The 21,465-nt window shown below is 40.8% G+C and overlaps 1 protein-coding gene across 1 annotated transcript in view; it reads left to right on the top strand.

Moving 5' to 3' along the window:
- Positions 1-21,465, top strand: part of NWD2 (NACHT and WD repeat domain containing 2) — a 172,899-nt gene that overhangs the window by 68,873 nt on the left and 82,561 nt on the right. The window contains exon 2 of the mRNA XM_014859336.3: positions 6,294-6,382. Within this exon, the coding sequence (XP_014714822.2) occupies positions 6,294-6,382 (89 nt within the window). The remainder of the gene's footprint in view (positions 1-6,293; positions 6,383-21,465) is intronic.

Below are 21,465 nucleotides of genomic sequence, written 5' to 3'. Positions count from 1 at the left end.
TGTCTTTCTGTGTCTGGCTTATTTCGCTTAGCGTAGTGTCTCCCAGGTCATTTTTTATGTAGTTTTGTTGGATATAGAAATTCTTGGTTGACTTTTTTTTCAGTACTTTGTCTATGCCATTCCATTGCCTTCTGGCTTCCCTTCCTTCTGAGGAGAAGTCAACGATTAACTGTATTTTTTCCCACGTGTAGTGAGACATTTTCTCTTGCTATTTTCAAGATTTTCTCTTTATCTTTGTTTTCAGCTGTTTGACCATGTGTCTAAATGTGGACCTCTTTGTGTTTATACTACTTGGGCTCTTTGAATTTCTTGGATGTGTAGATTAATGTTTTCCATTAAATTTGGGACGTTGTGGCAATTCTTTCTTTGAATTTATTTCCTTTCTCTTTCTCCTATCCTTCTGGGACTCCCTTTACATATTTACCACTGCAGTTGATGTTGTCCCACAGGTTTCTGGGGTCTTGTTAATTTTTCTTTCTTCTTTAAACATGGTTACCTTAAGTTCTTTGAATATATTTGTAATAGCTGTTTTGAAGTCTTTGTCAGCTAAATCCAGCATATGAACCCACTCAGGGACGATTTCTAGTGACTGCTTATTTCTCCTGAATATGTGTCACATTTTACTGTTTCTTTGTATATCTTATAGTTTTTTGTTTAAAACTACACATTTTAGGTACTATATTACAGCAAATTTAGATTCTGATTTTTACCTCTGAGTGCGGTTTTTTAATTTGTTTGTGTTTTTTGGTTTGTTCAGTAACTTGCCTGGACCAGTCTGTGAAATATGTTCCCCATGGTATGGGCTGCTGATATCTCTGCCCAGTTATTTGATGATGATGATGCCTGGCTTCCTAGGGTTCACCCATTGTGTGCATAGCTTAGTGTCAGTTAGCGATGTTAGTTTAATCACTGTTTAAGTCTGTCCCAGCTTTTGCTTTCCACCAAGTCTTCTCATGCTTTCACTACCATGTATACAGGCTCGAAGTCAGCAAGAATATGTGGATAGCTTTTAGTCTCTTGTGTTGGTGGGTAGCCTTCCCATCAGCCACGAATTTGCAGAGCTTATCAGTGCTCTCCACAGCTGTTCATTTCCTTGATCTCCTTGTTAAATTTGGATGAAGCCGTAGGCTAGCTGAACCACTGGGCTTCCCCATTTATCCATCTCTGAGACTGCTACTACTGCTAACAATGCTAATGGGCATGGAGTTTTCCCGTGCTGGGCTCCAAATCAAGCAAGTCCTCTCTGGCAGTGAAGTTGTTGATGTTTACAGCTTTACTTTCTCTGAGATGGGGGGTGTGTTTAAGGGAGGATAGAGGAAGCCCCGGGCAAGAATCTCATAGACTCCCACTGTTCATACCCAAGTTCAGTTTTTTCATGAATAATCACTTCCCAATTTGTTTTATGCCTTTGGTCTTTCGTTGATTTACAGAGCATTAAAATGCTTCTTTTGACAATTTTCTCTAATTTTATTATTGCTTATTGGGAAGAGGATCTGCTAAGCTCTTCACTGTGCCATACTTTGTCATATATTTTGTAGCATCACCACAGATTCACCCATGACTATTTAAGCTGTCAACAGAGTCAACAATTAACTTGCAAATGACATTGGATTTTGACTTATGTTAGCTTTATGGAGATAAATTCATACTTTAGTTGGGTTTAATTAGCGTTTTCATTATGATAGCATCTATTTGCTCATTCGTTTGTTGAGTATTAATATGCTCTACTTTCTGTGATGTAAAGATGTAGGAAAAAGTCCCTGGCTTCCATGAACTCACAAATCTAATTGAAGAGACAAACTAAAAATAAATAACTATAATAAAGTACAATACATGATGTTATATGGAGGTGACCTGGAGTGGGCATGCCTGTCTCTGACTAGTAAGAATTCACAAAGTGTGCTGCCCTTGATTGGGACTCAGAAGGGTTGGAGTCTGCCAAGCAAGGGGGATGCAATAGATGGGGAATTCTGAGCTTTCACTTCCGTCTTGTCTTCGGGTTTACCTCCGGCAGCTTTGTGGAGCATCACACTGCAATGAGGAAGGACACGTAACACTGCAATGAGGAAGGACACGTAACAGGTCAATCAAGTAGGTGATTCGGACCCTCAGAGTTGAGAGATGGTGAGTGCAAAAATAGAGAATGGCCAAGTTCAAGAGATGTTTTTGATAAAACTGACAGAATTTGGTGACAGTGAAAGAAGGGGGTGTATGGCTGGTTGGACACAGACTTAGAGGGTGTAAAGAGGAGACAGCCTCTGGGAAGTTGCCAAACAAGAAATTAACCTAAACAACAAAGACCAGACAGGATGTCCAGATGAATCATTGGCTGAGGGGCCAGATAAGAGGAAGAATCCAGGCAAGAGCGAACATACAGAAACCTAGGAGACCAGGCTGGACTGACAGTTGTAGCAGAAGATGTATGGTGGCTTGTAAATAAGTTTTCTGAGCTGCCAAGAGGGCAATGACTTAATCTGATGTCCGTGGCCTTAAGTTTGGGGTGGGGGGGTAGGGCAGTAAGAGGTCCCACTCCAACATGATCATTTTGGCGCACTCTTATTTTTAATAAATATTTGAAATTAATCTAAACCTTTCTTGAAGTAGGATAATGGTATTGATTAATAATTCTCCCCCAACTAATGTTCTTCCTGTGGGTAACTCAGACATGCACAGAGACTTTCATTAACTCTGAAATCATTGAGGAATTATTGAGAAAGCAACTCCTTAAAAACCTAATAGTTAGTGCTGCCAAAGTGTTAATGCAGCTTTTCAAAGCATTAAGAGCTGGGCAGACACAAATGGATCCAATGACTATGTATAAAGAATAATGATGACATACCTTGTCTCTAATCTACACTCTTTCAAGAGGTCCCTTTTTATGTGTGATGTTCTGTGACTTAATTTTTCCTGTCCATGACATTCTAATGCTTTTTAATTGCCAACCATCCAGATTTGCTGTCGGTATGAATCAGGTTTTTCATATAATTAAGCCAGTTTATCTGTCACCCATCATAATCCATTTTATCTTAGTTACTTTTCCATTTCTGGAGCCAATCATCATAATTAATACAAAAATAGGAAAATCTGAGTCATTTTTATAAGTGTTAACACAGAATGCCTGTCAGATAAATGCATACACTTCCTTCACATTTTTAGAAAGGTTCAACATAACTTGGTAAAATGAATTAGTATTCTGCCAGAAACACAGAAACCAGAAAAGAAATTAGTATTTCAGTCATTCACTTATTTCATGAAACCAGCTTTCTACACCCCATCATTTATTTCCAGAATTTCACGTGGTCTTGATTCTGTGTCCATGCAATGACAAATTGTAAAATAGGAAGGCTTTCTGTTTGTGGAGGTAATTGCAGGGAAGCACTGTCTGTCAGCTCACTTCTGTCACTGGTGCTTGTGTGGGTTTTCTCATTCACTCATTCCTTAATTGAGTGCGGCTCTAATCCCTGGGGATACAGCAGTGGATGAGACAAAGGAAGATTCTGACTCCCTTTGAGCTCAGTGCAGTGGGGGAGACAGTAAACAAATAAATACCAACAATAGTGATGAGCAACGTGCAAAGAATGTAAAGAAGGTGAAGTGCTAGACAGTGGTTCTGTAGATGGAGTGCTCGGAGAAGACCTCTCTGGGGAGGTGGCATTAAAGCTGACACTTGAATGACAGATGCCTTGAGATGATCACAGGACCAAGCATTCCAGGAGGAAGCCATAGCTAAAGCACAGGCCACAAGTGGGAATGTAATCCAGGAACCAAATGAACGCCAGTGCTGCTGGAGTAACATGAACAGGGAAAGTGGTAAGAGAGGAGCTAGGGAGAGGGAGAACGTTCAAGGGAAGGAGTGTGGATTTCCTTTCCAGGAAGAGCTGCTGGAGAGTTTTAGACAAGATAGTGATGTGATCTGATTTACATTTAAAAAAAATCAATCTGGCTGCTCTGTGGAGAATAGATTGATGGAGGCAAGTATGGAAACAAGGAGACAGAATCCAGATGAGAGATGAGTTTGGCTTGCACCAGTGGTGCAAAGAAGTAGATTAATTCAGGGTTTGTTTAGAGACAGATGGAGCAAGAGAACTTATTGATGGGTTGACGGTTGAAGGGTGTATTACAGAAAAGGAAGAATCCATCAGGGATAACTCAGATTTTTTTTGTTTCATAACTACTAAGACTTCACTGTCCCTTAACCATTCTGTGAAGTTATTGCATTTGTCATTTTCAAAAACTGATTCTTTGCCCAGCTGCACATTTTCCATGGTTAGAGCAAACTATGGCACACGGATTTCTAGATTCAAATTTGCGTTCTCCAACTTAGTGGTCACATGTATCAGGCAAGTCTCTGAACTCCTCTTTGTTTCAGTTTCTTCTTATTAAAAAAAAAAGAGAAGAGTAATTTTACTTGCTTCATAGGGTTGTTGTCAGAAGTGACTAAGAAAATACACATGGAAATACTTAGCACACTACTAGACTACAGTAAGCACTCAGTAAATATTAGTAATTTGATACTATATTTCTGTCTTATCTACCTTCCTCATGCACATTCAGATCTCAGTACCTAGTAATAAGAGTTACAGTAACATTTTTAAGAAACAAATAAGGTCTGCTCCTTATATCATTTAATAATTTTTTTCATGTATTATTTTTATGCCAATTTTTTTAGAATATTTTAACAATAATCCTTTTTTAATATTTTACCAACTTCCACATCTGGTAGTATTTATTTTTAAAATGACTTCTTAAATTTGGGTTTTAAACATCTGTAGCCTTTTAGAAAGATTTAATATTATCAGCTTTATTGTGAAGTTAGTGTTTTTGGCCTTTAAAGTGGGGTGAGAGAGGGTGGGCATCTAATCCCAAGATTATGTAAATCATCTAAAAGCTTGGTATACTGCCTCCACCAGTGCAGTCAGAGTACGTGGCTCTACTCAAGTGCACCCCTCCTCAGTTTGGTCCTCCTGCTTTCCCTATGGATTTAGGGCCATGTTGGATCTACGGTTGGAAAAGATCCTATTTGTGTGGGTCACAGGGTAATCTAGAAGACCTTGTATTGAATGTTTGATTTCCATGGAAATACTGGTTCCTGTCACTCTGTCAGGCTGCAGCTGCATTTCAGACTCCAGATTGGGTATTTGTGTCTCAAAATAGGCTTGAAAACAGTAGGAAAGTGGAGTAGGTCAGCACGCATATGGTTGAATTTGCATTGACAGATGTGCTTGAGAATAATAAGGAAATTCTTTTAAATTGGTTCCTTAGTTATAAATGTGGTATGCAAACGTTTCATAATTATGGCTGGGATTGAGGTATATTTAGCAAATGGTATTTTTCACTAGATAACACATTAACCTAATTTTTAAAAGCTCTGTTTCTCATCTTTCACTGAAGTTGGTTGGGCAAGGCACAGCCTCTCTTTGCTGTAAGAATCTTATGGTGTTATCATTGATGTGGAACAATGTCCAGCACAGGTGGCTTTGGAAATCCCTTTCTGTGCAAACATTCAACATTAAATACTTACATATTCTGTGGTTCTCATTTCAGATTCTCTGTTTCTTGTATTTTTTTAATGACGTGGATAATGAAAACATTTTATTCTGAAGCTATTACATAGTGTGGCACATGTGAAAAAATTTCCTCCTCTGATAAACGGGCAGTCCCTAAGCCCAGAGGGAGATGTTACTTATTAGACCGGCCAATCAAATCTGTGTGCGGAATCTGCTAGGTTCAGGTGTTGCCTCCCACAGTTTGTCTCTCCCAACTACCGTGCCAACTGCATGGAAGCTGTACTGAATTTGTAAAAGTTGCTTATTACTAAATACTATAGGAGATGATGATAGAATCCGGATTTTTTGGAAATCAGTAACTAAATTAATCAAAGCCTGTGGGTGTTTTGAAACTTTTACACTTAATGGGGCTAGCCCTACAATGTTTTCTTCTGCCTCTTCCAAAGGCAGTGTAGTTGTGGCTATTTAAGAGCTCACATGAGAGTCTTTGTGGGCAGAAAGAATCAACTGTGACTCCGCAGGTCTGCCGGCACATACAGAACTGAGCAGTGGGGCACCCCTCCATCCTGCGGGCTTCCTGTGTGTGCCTGGTTGGAGGGATCTGTGCCCTCCTGGCTCCAGTAAGAGTAGCACTCCCTCGGCAGTCAAATACCACGGCATTTCACAGTGTGGCACCCCAACTTGATTGTATTAATGTTAGTATTTGTTTGTAAGCTTTCATTTTTTTCCAGAAATATATATATGTGGACATAACTCACTTTCTATGTATTTGTTTTTCTGCCACAGACACAGGAGCAGAAAGACAGGCACTGAGAGAAAATGTGTATCCTAAATTGAGAGAATTCTGCAGAGAAAACTATGGATTAGAATTTCAGGTAACTCTGATATTAATTTCATTTTTAATTATGTCAGTTAAATTAATGTTTGTTTCTTGTCACAACTTGGTGTTACAAAAGACAAGTTTTAAGCCCTGAAAAATATCCTTTCTTTAAGTTTGGGTAAAAAGAAACACTGGCAAATGAAAAGAAAATAGTCATTTTTGATGTTTTGCACTTTTATGTTCTGTTTCTTGGATCCTGCCTTGTATTGGCTCATCTTTTTCTTTGAACCAAGTTTATGTGCTTTTTTGACAGTCTCCACTATTATCAAAGAGGTGAAGGTTGCCAAGCACCTGCCTTTAAGCTGTAGTCTCTAGAAATGTTTTACATCTAAAAATTGGGACAGAGCCAGCCCGGATAGCCTAGTCTTTAAAGTTCGGCACGCTGCATTTGAGTGGCCCGGGTTCAGTTCCTGGGTGTGGAACTGACTCATCTGTCAGTAGCTATGCTATGGCTCTCACATAGAAGAACTAGAAGGACTTACAACTATAATGTACAACTATGCACTGGGCTTTGGGGAGAAGAAAACAAAAGAGAGAGAGGAAGATTGGCAACAGATGTTAGCTCAGAGCAAATCTTTTCCACCCAAAAGAAAAAAACAAAAACATCGGGACAAACTTTCTCACAAGTATTTCCTTTTAGCAGCCTGGCCAGTCATTGCCTTCTGTCTTGCCTTCTAGTTTTTATTCATGCTGTAGAATGTCCTTTTTCCTGAGTATGTCAGGGATTTACCATTTACAAAAAGATATATAGGGGCTGGGCCAGTGGCGTAGCAGTTAAGTTCACGTACTCTGCTACAGTGGCCTGGGGTTCGCAGGTTCGGATCCTGGGCATGGACCTATGCACTGCTTATTAAGCCATGCTATGGCAGGCATCCCACATATAAAATAGAGGAAGATGGGCACAGATGTTAGCTCAGGGCCAGTTTTGCTCAGCAAAAAGAGGAGGATTGGTGGCAGACGTTAGCTCAAGGCTAATCTTCCTCAAAAAAAAAAAAAAAGTGTGTGTGTGTGTGTGTATTGTCAGCCTTTCAAGACACAGTAATTGTGCATGTCATTGCTGAAGTTCATGAACATCCTGGCATTGGTAGACACCCTTGATTTTGCCACCTAATTGAAAAGTACTAGAAAATATTGGGCATATCTTGGACATCCAGAAATTTAAAAAGTAAATAGCTCCTGCAACAGATAGCATTTTTTAGTCAGAATTTCTCAACTTCATTTACATTGGACATCATAACTCCAGTGCCACCTTTATTACATATTTACATCATTAAGTGAGGGATATGTGCTAGACGTTTGTGGTCTAAGAGTGTGAAATGTGCCATTGCTAGTGGAAGAAAATTTCACCCTTTGTTTGTTTCCTCCTGAATAAATATTTTATCTTGGTATACTTCATGATTCCTTCTAATATGATATATAAATAATGTCCCAAAATGGCTTCAATCTCAGTGCACAGTGTCGGTCAGCAGCAGGCCGTTATGACACACATATTGAATAGTTACTCATAAGTCACCATTTACTTGATAAATTGTGAACCTAAATTAAATTCCTTGCTGTGAATTCAGCACTGCCTTTTCCGAGGAATCTGGTTCTACTGATAAGACTCTCAATTGTTAGAAGAATTCAAATCTGTGAGGATTCCCATAGACTTCGACACTCCTCAGGGACTCAGTATAGAGGAAGAAATGTGTCCAAGCATTTTAATCTCATCTTTGAGTTTATATGGATTTACGTCATTTTTGTCAGTAGAAACAGGAAGTTGTTCAGCTACACAATAGCCTCCGTAAAACATGGTCTTGATTAGGATTAGCTGAGGGAAAACGGAAAAGTATATTTTCTAAATTGTAAGTAGGCAGAAAAGGAGGAGACAGGAGAAGTAGACAGGAGAAGACAGATAAAGCCAAAGGAAAACTGTAGAAGGCAAGGTCCATAGAATAAATTGATGGCGAGGATCATTCTAGGCAGGTGCATTGAATCAGTCAATGAGATACTGGACAGCAGTGCAAACAGCATTGGGCTTAGGAGAGGTGTAACTGAGCCCCAGCTCTCTGCTGTGAGTGGCTTAACCCACCAGTGGTGGGTGGGTGACAGCTTACACAGCTGAGGTTGTGTTTAGAATAAAATAAAATATGCAAGGTTACATTTGCTTCCCACTTTCTAAGCTTAACAAGAGCTCAAATATATAGTATCTGAACCTTCTAAGAGTATACTTTTTAGAGTAGTCTTTTCTGGTAGATTGATTATAGATGTCCCGGAGGATACGTCTTCTAGAGAGACGGTTCTCTTTGCTCAACTACAACAAAATGTAGTGCCAGAAGCTTCATGAAAAACCCAGTTTACCCATGCTCTATTCTGGATTCCATCTTTGTTGTGTATTGAACTCAGGAGAAATGAATTTCCTAAAGTTACTTAAACATACCGATCTATTTCCTGCTTCCATGCCTTTGTTTCTGTGCTCTCTGCCTGCATGTTTCTAAAGCTACTTCTTCCCCTGCTTCACCTCCTAAGTCCTACCCATTTTTAAGACGCTTGCTATCTCATCTTAAGTCATGGCCCTCTCCTCCTTAACCACTGCCCTGCAGCTGTTGTCCTCCATTTGGTTCTTTGAGCACTTCAAGCCCATCCCTATTTAAGGATTTTGCCCTGGCTGTTCTCTCTCTGTAGAAAAGCTCCTCCTATCTTCTTGTAATGGGTCCTTTCTTATTGTCCTTCAGTCTCCACTGGAATGGCACTTCCTAGAGATGCTTCCCTAGCAACCCAATCTCAGGTGCTATCTTCTACATCAGCCTATTTTAGTTCTTTGCATAGCATGTGTTGATATCGGATATTTTAGTTCCTTGCGTAGCATATGTCAATTTGGCTTGCATATTATCTTTCTCCTACTAGACTGTAAGTTTTACAGGAACAGGGACTTGTCTGCTTTCATGACAGCTACATTCCTGGTCCTAGAATAGTGCCTGGCATGTGGTAAAACTCCATAAGATGTATTGAGTGAATGAATAAATGTCTGTATGAGCATATGAATGAATGAAGTCTCAGCCCAAACATATGCTGCCTCTCATCCCCCCATCCCTTCTAGCATATGCCATGTACCCTCCTGTTTGCTCCTGTAAAATCCTATGCCTAACTCTTAATCATTTATCCAGTTCATTCAAGAAGTGTTTGTTGGGGCCAGCCCAGTGGTGCAGCGGTTAAGTGCGCACGTTCTGCTTCGGTGGCCTGGGGTTCGCCAGTTCGGATCCCAGGTGCGGACATGGCACCACTTGGTAAGCTATGCTGTGGCAGGCGTCCCACATATAAAGTAGAGGAAGAGGGGCACAGATGTTAGCTCAGGGCCAGTCTTCCTCAGCAAAAAGAGGAGGATTGGCAGCAGATGTTAGTTCAGGGCTAATCTTCCTCAAAAAAAAAGTATTTCTTGACCATCGACAACGTGCCAGTCAACATTCCAAGTGCTGGGAATAGAGGAGCAAACTAATTGAACCCTCTTCTTGTGGAGCTTTCAATATTCTTGGTGGAGGAAGACAAGAAACAATAAATTCCAGTGGTAGTAGATGCATTTTATTGAGTAAATGTTTTTAAGAAAAGTAAAACAGGATAAGGGTTTGGGAATGCCAGGTAGTCAGAGAAAGACTCAAGGATAAGATGACCTTTGAGCAGAGATCTGCAGAAAATAATGGAGCAAGTCATGCAGATGTTTTGGAAGGAGAATTCCAGGTATATGCGGCGAGGAAAAGGGTCTGAGGTGGGAGCATGTTTAGAATATTCTAGGGACTAATAAAGGAGCCAAGTGTGAGTGGAGTGAGTAAGAGAAATAATTGTAAGAGATGACACCAAATTCAGATCACATGGGACCTTATGGGCCAAGATTAAGGACTTAGAATTTTACTGATCAAGAAAGGAAAGAGTGACATTATGTGACTTTTATGTTTAAGAGATTCACTCAAGCTCTGTGTGGACACTAGAATGGAGGTGGGGAGGAATGGTAGAAGCAGGAAGATAGTACAAGTAAGAAATGGTCATGGCATGGACTAGAGTGAGCAGTGCAGATGATGAGACAGCTGGTTAGGTAAACTTCTCATCACCTGTCTTTAAGGTCTAAAAGTTCTCAAGACTGGAATTGTGTTTTATTCAACTCATCCCAGTGATTAGTCAAGCATCTGACACATAGTAGGCCATTTAGTTACATCTTTATTAAATTAAATGGATAGAATATGGAATTATATTTTAAGCAAGGCCATATATTTTTATCTGTATGCCTGTTTGGCAGGCTGATTTTTAGTATTTCCTTTATTCTTCATTTGAGCTAAGATATTTAATGAAAATGCACTAGACTCTTTGATTATGTGAACTTCAATTCATTCTGTGTGTAGTGTATGCACGTTGATTGCTCAGAGATACAAACAACTGAATGGAAAGAAAGTCAAGCCCACTCAGAGCAGAGAACACACATGGCTTCAGAAAAGGACAAGATGTTTAAATTATACGTTATTTGATTTGCCAGTGTTCAAGGGCCCTCGGCTACAGAGAACAGGATATACAGGAAGAACAAGGGCAAGAGACTGAGAAAAATAAAGACAGATCGAGGCAAAAGCAGGTGGTGCAGGACCCAATAAATAAAGGGCTTGTAATTATATCCGCAGGTGCCATCCGTTCTTGCTTTCAGATGTTTCCTGTCCGTTCTCACTGCTGAGACTGGTCTAACCCTCACTGCTTCAAAAATTGGATGAACAAAAGCATCTTAACTCATCTCATTCCCTCCTTACCCCCAATAGGTTGCGAGTCCTGGAGGAAGAGACTAGTTCTCATTTATTTTTAAGTCCCCAGGGCCTGGAAGAGTGTTTGACATTTAGTAGGGATTATTAAAAGTGTGCTAGCAGAACTGCCTACACCATTGCCCTACTTGAGTTCTTCTATAAAACACCACCAGTCATCTTCCTTAAATGTCGTGTTGTCACTTCCTTTCTTTAAAAGCTTCTAATGGCTGTTTGCTGCCTTCAGGGTCCCTCTTTAATATGACCCCAGCTGTCTCTCCAACTTCATCTCCATTCTTCACAACATAAAAACTCCATGCTAGGGGCTGGCCCCGTGGCCGAGTGGTTAAGTTCGCGTGCTCCGCTGCAGGCAGCCCAGTGTTTCGTTGGTTCGAATCCTGGGCGCGGACATGGCACTGCTCATCAGACCACGCTAAGGCAGCGTCCCACATGCCACAACTAGAAGAACCCACAACGAAGAATACACAACTATGTACCGGGGGGCTTTGGGGAGAAAAAGGAAAAAATAAAAAATCTTTAAAAAAAAAACCAAAAAACTCCATGCTAGTCAAGCCATTCTCGGCCTGTCCTTGGAGCACATCTTGCTGATTGCTTATTCCTGACTTAAAATCTCATTGGCTATATCTATTTCATTTCTCCCCTCTTATCAGAAATACCCTTTCTCTTCCACCCCTGTCCTTCAGACTCCCGCTCAAGGCCTAACTTTCTCAAGCAGTCTTTTCCAATTCCCAGATAGCTCCCCCTTCTACTCTCTGAACTCTTATAAATCCTCCCCACCCAACCGCCACTGGTACCCTGAGCCAGGAGTAAACCTGCTTAGGGCAGGGACCTCTCAGGGGGCATTTGACTGATCTGGGCACTTTGGACACCTCCATTTTGAAAGCAATTTTCATTTGAGTCCAGCCATTCAACTTAGTATCATTCCTTAAGTACACCTTCTGATAGTCTATTTCTTTAGTGGGCATCTAGTATTTATCTCACTTCATCTTAGGCACCAGAGTTCATAAGCCTATTCCTTTTTCTTCACCTTTAACATCCAGTAAATCCCAGAGACCTGCAGATTCTGCCTCGCTAAATATTTCTCGTCTGTCTTGTTTGTTCAAGTCAGTATTAATGTCATTTTGACTGTGGCAGTAGATACCCTGTCAGTCTGTTTACCTGTATCTCTTCCTTCTCTTCACCAACGTCAGCCCTCTACCCACCTTAACCACCTAGTCCATCCTGCACAGTATTGCTGCAGTGGTATTTCTGAAATACAGATCTGACTCTTTCATGTACCAGATATAGTCTGCACTTCTTCGCATGGCATTCAGGGTTCTCTTTCCCACGCCTGTCTACCAGTGGCTCTTATCTGTCCCCATGCCCCACAGGCAGCCTGCTTTATTAGCCTTTCTAAACTACGTTCGGTTCCAAACATGTTCTTCCTTTTCCCCAAGTCTTCACACCCACTGTGTGCACTGTTTGGGGTGCCCTTAAATTGTCCCCTATGCAAATGACTAGAAAAATTTATATGCATTCTTTAAAAAACAGTAAACTTCCATCTTTAAGATTCCATAGTACTTTATTCCTAATCTTTAATAACATTTGTCATTTTGTTTTAATTGCTTTTAAAAATGCCCCTCCCCCACTAACTGGGAGTTCTTAGAAGTCAGAAATCATATTATTTATATCTTCATATCACCAGCATTTTTTAATAGTACCTGGCTCATACTGTGTACATTATAAATGCTGGTTGATCGAAGTGAATTTATTGATTAAATGACTAAAACCCAGAAGCAAGAGTCTAGACCAGGACTAATGAAAATTAAATATAATGTGAGTCACAGGTACAAGCCACAAATGTAATTTTAAATTTCCCACTGACCACATTTTAAAAAGTAAAAGGAAACAGGTAAAACTCATTTTAGTATATTTTATTTAGGCCATTATTTCCAAAACATTATCATTTCAATGTGTAATCAATATAAAAATTATTAATTAGGGGCTGGCCCGGTGGCACAGAGCTTAAGTGCGCACGTTCCGCTTCTCGGCAGCCTGGGGTTCACCGGTTCAGATCCTCGGTGCGGACATGGCACCGCTTGGCAAAAGCCATGCTGTGGTAGGCGTCCCACGTATAAAGTAGAGGAAGATGGGCATGGATGTTAGCTCAGGGCCAGTCTTCCTCAGCAAAAAGAGGAGGATTGGCAGTAGTTAGCTCAAGGCTAATCTTCCTCAAAAAAAAATTATTAATTATTAATGAGGTATTTTACATTCTTTGTTTCATACTCAGTCTTCAAAGTCTAGTGTATATTTTATACTCACAACACATCTCAATTTGGACTGGCCATGTTTCGGGGCTCAACAGCCATGTGTGGCCAGTGGCTCCCATGCTGGACTGTGCAGCTCTAGATGGGAGCGGCATCAGGGTGGGGCCATTCTAACAGAGAAGAGAGCCTGACCTCCTGGTGACAGAGGTCTAGCTTCGAGTGACAGAGAGATTTAACTAGAGGAGCTGCTGTGGGAATGGAAATTCATTTGTACATGTGAAAAAAAAAATCCAGATAATTAAGAAAAAAAATTTTCCACGTCAAATTAGAAATTTTTTCTTTCATTTCATAACACTTGGATAGTGCATTAATAGGCTACACAACCTGAAATAGTTAATGCAGCTTTCAAAAGTGCTCTGGAATGAGGACTGAGTGACGGTATGTAACATGTGTGACAACAGACTAAAACTTATGATCAGCAGTTCATTTGCATGCTGTCTTAAGACTTAAACTGCATTTGGAATCAAGAGAGGCAGGTGATGGAAACACTTATTTCTCAATCTTAGATGAACAGCCCTTGTCTTGGTGGATGCCATTTGTTACCTTTTGCAACTTTGCTAAAAATAGCTTTAAAAATTTCTCCCCATATGCCCTTGCAATTAAACTCCGGTGTGCTGGTCCCAGCCCTTGAAAGGCCTTCTCTCTGACAGGCAAGTGTTGGGTTCCTAGGTGTGTAGGGAAATGTGAGAATGAAGCCTGCAGCTCCTGCCAGCAGGAAGATCTGGCCACACCTGCTTTCTGCCTCACAGTGACGTTGGGAGGCCACCTGAAGGCACCAAAGGGATGGTGCTCATCTGTGGTGAAGCTGCCTTCTAAGGCCTTTTTGGTCTGGAATTTGACCACCTCTTCTTCGCTTCATGTTTCCTTTGGCAGTGCAGGTCCAGACCTGTCCACCTGGTGTTTTATTGTCCCTAGACCCCCAGTTAGAGTGTCATCGTCTCCCTAAGCTGGTGCCTGTGTGTGGGCAAAATCAGCCTCTCCAGCTCTCTCCTCTCCATCGTCACATGAAGATAATTCTCTGGTTTTTGAATGTTAATATATCTAAAACAGAACCCATCCTTCTCCCTTTGCCCAGTTTCCCAACTGCTGCTGTTTCCCAGACATCCAGACTTTAAAACCTTGGCTTATGGTCCATTCTTCACCCTTTACAACCTAGACCCAAACTGCTGCTGTTTCTGTTGATTCACTTGCCACAGTGCTTGTTAGAAGTTCACCTTTTCCTTCCATTTCGCAAGGCTCTGTCTTTACTAAGGCTTCTGTTTCTTAATAGCTGAGTGACTATGGCAACCTTTCTCTGATCTTTCCTTACCCTGGGTGTTTTTGTCTTCTGGTCCAAACTGTACACAGCCGCTCAAATAATCTTCCTTAAACAGTATTTACCAGATTTCACTCATTCAAAGATTCATGGTTTTTTTCCACATTTTTGCATCTCAGAAATCGGGATTTGTCTTACAAATAAGTGGTGTGTCACAGTGTAGTTGGCAGTGCATTTCCTTTTTGGTAGAATGTACAATACTGGAGCAGCTACAACTGATGATATTTCAGGTTCAATAAAATGCAGCATATTCTGTCATTTATGGGGTATAGAAGAAACAGAATAAATCTTGTTGCTTTTGACTGAGACTCAAATTCTGGGTCTGCAAATTACCAGTCCTGTGACTGTGGGCAAATAGCTTGATCTCTTTGACACATAGGTGACCCCTCTCTAAAATGAATGGGGCAGTGTTTATCTCCCACGACTGTTATGAGAATTGAGTGGGATAACAGAAAGTGCCTGGCACATGGAAAGCACTCAACCACTGTTAATTTCTTTCTGGCTTTCACCTTTTTAAGTCTGTCTTCTGATCAAGAACCTAGTGTAATGAAATTATTCGTGTGCATTTTTCTTTTGCCTTCCTGAGCACAGCAAAAGACCTTTGACCAAAGGCACTTGTCTACCTGAGGGGTGCTTAGTGTCTGGTGCAGAAGGAATGTGAATGGGAAGAATATTCGGGAAATATTGTCTCACGTACAAGAAAGGATTATGCAGCAAGACCAAAACCTTGCAGGTCAGACTATTAGCTTGAGAGAAGATTTCTCTGAATTCCTATAATCACTTCTTTAAGGTATCAACCAGCAACCAACAGTATCAGTAGGACTCTGACCCTGTATATCCAATATGTAGAGAAAAGGGCCCATTTTGTCCACAGGACGGGGCCAGGGCCTACCTGCTGTGGTCTCTAGGAGAATGGTGGAAAGAGACAGAGAGAGGCCGAGCTCTGTAGACTTGCTTCCCCATTTCTGTGCTCTGAGTTCTGCTTCAGAAAAGGGGAAGTGGGTTAGATCAGTGAACATAAGTAGGTAACTAGGTAACACTGAGGGCAACTTGCCTCTGCTCTCTACTTAGGACTCTGGAAAGAGATTACCTTACGACAATCGCCCCCTCCCTACCCCTGCCGACAGACCTGGGCATGGCCACATCACGGTCATGGCAGCAAGAGACCCTGAAGTTTAACTTTCCCAAGGTGCCTTCAGTTACTGTGTGTCACATATGCTGAGTTGAGAGCCACTGCTAGTCTCCATGACAGAAGTGACCTCACAAAAGGCCTGGGGTGAATAAACTGGATGGAGCATGGGCCTAAGGCTTGGGGCTCTCCATCCACAGCAGGGGAGCTTGGATTGTGTCGGCTGCAAAACAACCCCGGGGCTCTGACCAAACCGAGAGGGAAAGGTCTGCCCATGGGTTACGTCTGTCCCAAGCCCAGCCATGATGCAGCAACCAGGCAGACAATGGGCGTCACCTGGAGACTGTGCCCAAGAATTCCACTTTCCCCTACATGATATGAAGTCAGCCAGACCTCTTAGGGAGAAGCAGAGAGGGAGTGGGGAAGCCAAGCCTTCTGACAGACTCGACGTCTTGATCCGAGAGAGAATAAGCACTTAGTAAAGAATTCTTGGGAAACATCAGTTCCAAGTAAGATTTAAATTGGATAGAACTGAAAGTTCACCTTATCCTGCTAACCAGAGGATGAAGACTTCCCTAACTAGTTTTAGACAAAGTAAAGAAGCTGCATTTTCTGTGCGCTTCATAGTTGTAGGTTAAGTTGAATTGTATGACTCTCATATTAGCTTGACCTTACTACTAATTACTCAATTGAACAGTTACTTACTCTCTCACTCTAGGTCCATCATCGGTTGTATCTACCTACTTTTCCTCCACCGCTGCTGCTTTCTCCGCCACAGCTCTTCCTGTTCTATCAAGCCCAGGCTCCTTCTCTACACACATTCTTTTCCTCCCGCCTGTCTGCCTGCTCAGGAACCTCAAAATGCATTTTGCCTCCTGAGTTGCCAAAATACATCATTGGCTTTATAATTGACAGGAAATGTTGTGATGCCCTTGGTCTTTTCTCCACATTGTCAACTAATCACCTCTTTTCCATTTTCTATTAATCAAGTGTGTGCTGCTTTCTCAAGTGAAATGCGTATCCCCTCATTGAATCACACATCATTTCACTCAGGCCAGTGCTTCAATTTGTCTAGCTCACTTCACATTTAGGTTCTGTCTGTCAAAGCCTGGACAGGTCTTCCCAAGTTGATATTCTGTAAAAGTGTTATACACATGTTACATCATCCTTCTCCCATCCATGAACCAGTTTATAACAAAGAGGAAAGAAGCTTCATAGAGATGATAAAAGGGAAGGAAAGCATTAGGTCATAGTTGACCTTCATTGCTCCAGTTTAATTGGAAATATGGCTCACCATTTCTGCAGCATAAATGGCTCTTCTGGAATTCTCATGCCTGACTTTCCAAAGTGGTGTTATTGTTCCTCTTTACTTCATTGGCATAGACAATCTTCTACCTAATATTTCTCTAAATATAGAGCAGTGGCAATGTGGGGAGCTCCAAAATTTACTGCAGGAGCTGTACTTTGCTGAACATTTAGTTCCGCTAAATTTTGGCCGTCTGATTACCCCAGTGCTGGAAATCACCCAAGAAGATTAGTCCTTCAGTAAACAGAATGAGAGATCCCCAGTTGCAGGTGACATTTAAGTGTCCCATTTGGGTACAATCACCATGAAGCCTCTCTCAAATTCTGAACACAAGGTAGTTCTTTCTTTCCGTCTTCATTGTTTATTTCTTACAGGAGGGAGAGGAGACCTCTTGACAAGTCTTTGCACAGTAAAAAGAGCACTCGTTTAAGAGGTCTGCTTTGTCAGTAATTAATTACAAACCATTGAAAAAGTAACTTAAACTCAGTTTTCTTATCCATAAAGCAAGGGGTTTCTTCTTCCTGATCTTTGCTTCTTTTCAGCCCCCAAAGTTATGATGTTGTGACCTCACCATCTCTATATGGTCAGGCGTGTCACATTTCTGTGTTTGCAGTCCCATTCTATCTAGAAGTCCCTCTTATTCTCTCCAAAGAACAATCTCTTATGCATGTATCCTTCAAGTCCAGACTCCTGTGTGACTTCCTCACTGATGTCTACCCCAAATCCGCAGGGGCAGATTAAGTGCTTGGTCCCATGGGCTTCATTCATTTATTTGCAGACATTTATTGAGCCTCTCCTCTGCACCAGGCAAAGTTGTGGGTACAGTGAATACTGCAGTGTTGAAAACAAACGTAGTCCCTGCCCTCATGGAGTTTACAGTCTCTCAGACAATACAGTCATAAACAACAGTGCCCAGGGTGATGCTTTCTGCAAAGGAAATACAGGGTGCCCTGGGCAAGCATAATGGGGGGCCCTCATCGAACCTAGAGGCATCAGGAAGGTCTGCTGAGGAACTGATGTTTAAACTGAATCTTGAAGGATGGTAGGTGGAGCTGGCAAGGTTAAAAAGAATAATATTTCAGGCAGAAGGAACTTAGTTTCATAGGCAAATTTGGAAAAGAACTTTTACCGTTATGTAGTACTCACTGCCTGCTGGGCACTTATTCTCAGTGCTATATATACATTAGCTTGTTTCACCCTTGCTGTGAGCCCAGGAGGTAAATTCCATCTTCTCCATTTTATTAGATGAGAATACTTAGAAATACAGAAGTGAATAACCATTAGAGATCCCATGGCTAATAAGTGGCAGGGTCAGGATTTCAACAAAGTCAGCAAATTTGGCTCCAGTGTCCATGCTTTTAATCATTGCACCAAAAGCCTCTTGTATTCACATATTCACAAAAATGTATATAATTATGTATGGGTATGTAAATATATGTGCATGTACAAATACATGTATGTTTCTTTATATACTTATGCATACATGTTGTACAAACGTGTGAAGAGTATGTAGGTAGAGCGTGAACGATGAGGGAGAACATATGAAATGAGATTGGAGAGTCAGATAGGGACTAGATCATGGAGCATCTCATAAAGCAGGACATGGATTCTAGATACTGTCTTCAGGGTGATGAGAAGCATAAGCACGGAAATCACTGTAAAATAATGTTAACAGCCCAGGTTCAAATCCTACCTCTGCTACTTCCTACCTGTGTGATTTTGGGGATGTTATTTGTCTTTGCCTCAGCTTTTTCATTATAAAACAGGGATAATATTTCTGTCTGCTTCATAAGTTTAAGGAGTAAATAAATTGCTCTATGTAGTGTCTAATGGAGTAAAAAATGTATCTTAGCTATGGTGATCAGATTTGTATTTTAAAAAGATCCATCTGCCTGCAGTGTAGAGAGTGGATTAGAAGGAGCAAGAATGGAAGCAGGGAGATAATTTAGGGAGCCGCAGTAGTAATGCGGCTACAGGTACACTCAGAGGGTCATTCTGATACAGTGGTTGCTGAAATCCCAGTGACAAGAACAGAGCCAGCTTTGGGTTTTTCACTGAGGCACATACTTTGTGGTCAGGCATCCTGCCCCTGAAGGAAGCTGGTACCAGTTGCAGCCTGGCCACCGGTTCCTTTATGCAGCAAGCTTCTCCAGCTTATTCTCAACACACATAGCCCCTTCTCTGCCTCTGATGACTCCTGGTACCTTCTGTCTCCATGTTCCTTAAGCCTTAATAGTCAGAGGTCCTGCCTTCGTTTATGGTTTAGTTCTTCCTTAACATCACATCGTAATCCTCAGGGCTGTCTAGAGGCTAAATCTCCCAAGACACAGAGGCATCGGGTCTGAGCAATTAGTTGTCTTCATGAGGTTTTGGATGAAGCATCATCCTACATCATACTGTTGGACCCTCTTTCTTTCTGGTGAGTGTGTATGACCAGTGGGGCCTTCCACTCCTTCCTGGGCTAATTAGAACCTGACTTTCCCAGAAATAACTGTCTTAGTCATGCACCTGTGTACCTTAGTCATATATCTCATGACCAAGAGAGTAATTGCAAGTGACCTAAAGTCAGTATGTGCAATAGTTCTAGTAAAAGTGTGGCCATAGATGATATGGACTTGTAGAGGGTTTTTTTCTCTTGTACCCCATGTATCTGGGGAAAGTAATTCTAGCCAAAATGAGAATTACCATGTCTATAAAACATAACTCGCCACTGTAAACAGTATTTGACAACCCTAGTCTGAGGTTTAAGATTCCTCCTTGCTTACCTTCTCCTCTGGGATGAACATTCTGGTAACAAGACAACTGCTAAAACAAATTCAAATGAGTGCTGTCTTCACCTCTGTATTGCCCTTGAAAGTTATGTCCATAGCACAATAACGTCCCTGTTCAAAATTTTCTGAACCTGCTCTGTGCTCTTTTGAATATTTTTAGTGGTGGCTGATGTTAATTCCTTTAAGAATAGACTTGGTTTTTTAAATACCATATTTAATTAAAACAAACTCCAGCTCTAAAATGACAAGAGTTTTTTCCATACAGAGTGGTGTAATTCCTACAGAGGAGCCCAGGGCAATGGCAGGATGATTGCAATGAGTGTGTCGCCTCCCATTGTGCTAACTTTGAGGAGCAGCTTTCATTTCAGTACTGTGCTTGTTCCAAAACAAAATCAGGCATATTGTCTGTGTAGTTAAGTTTTTGTTTTGCATTCAGATAGTGTCATATGGCATGGAAAAATTGAGAGAGAAAATATTTAAATTCAAGTCTCTTTCTGAAGAAATTATAATATGAAGCCATTATGAATTCAAATTTGGTGGGGTTTTTTTGATTAAGCATGAGGTTATTATTTGTTTCTTACAGGTTGTTTTATTGTTTGTTTGGTAATCTTGGTATTTAAATGATTGTCTGATTTCAAGTGGTAAAATTTGCCAGGGCTTTTATTTGCTGGCGTTTTGTTTTCAGCCCAGTTCAGCACGTTGTAATAAGCATGATAAATTAGCTTCCCTAAGAATATTTGAAAACAAGTTAGATAGTTTTAAGTAAAAAAAAGATAAAAATCAAATTGCTTTCTTGAGCTTTTATACTTAATGATGAAATAAGGCACATAAAATGTGCTGTCAACAAGTTAGTATTCCAATAAATAGTAAATTAGATTCCAGTGTCTGCAGTGTCTGGACATTAGGCTAAAAGCTAAACTTAATTTTTTTAAGTATATCATAAATCTTGTCTTGTTGAGCACTTTGGGTTCCAACCACTCTTTGCCAGTTATCGATCATGCGGATATATGGCATGTCTGTTGGCCCCAAATGGTGTTTTATGTTGCATAAGTTTAGATGTTTCATTTATTTATTTCTTCCCCGTCTTCACAGTTTGATTTTATCTTTTTTCATCATTTTCTGCCCATAAAGACATTTGAGAAAGAACAATTTAAGGGAGAAAAGCTGGAAGCAGGAAAATATTGAAACAAAGCTACTGAAGTAAGGAGGCGTGGAGTTATGAAGGCCTGGATGAGGGCAGTGGTGGCCAAACTTTAAGGAAATAACAGATGTAAAAACTCCTACAAAAGACTCCCATAGGTGACTAACAAATCCTGTGACACTTAGGCTTCATACCATTGAAAAATCTAACTGAAAGCCTTGTTTTGACTTTTCCTTGGTTATTTGGTCCCCATGTATTTATTAGATGTTATTGTTTAGCTCTTAATACACTAAGTGCTTGATTTAAACTTCTGTGTTTCCTACATTCAATTCTACTGT

The sequence above is a fragment of the Equus asinus genome, chromosome 3 (assembly GCF_041296235.1).
Source record: "Equus asinus isolate D_3611 breed Donkey chromosome 3, EquAss-T2T_v2, whole genome shotgun sequence".
In the NCBI taxonomy this organism is placed as follows: domain Eukaryota; kingdom Metazoa; phylum Chordata; class Mammalia; order Perissodactyla; family Equidae; genus Equus; species Equus asinus.
The sequence above is the reverse complement of the archived record's forward strand: the minus strand, read 5'-3'. Positions and strand labels throughout refer to the sequence as shown.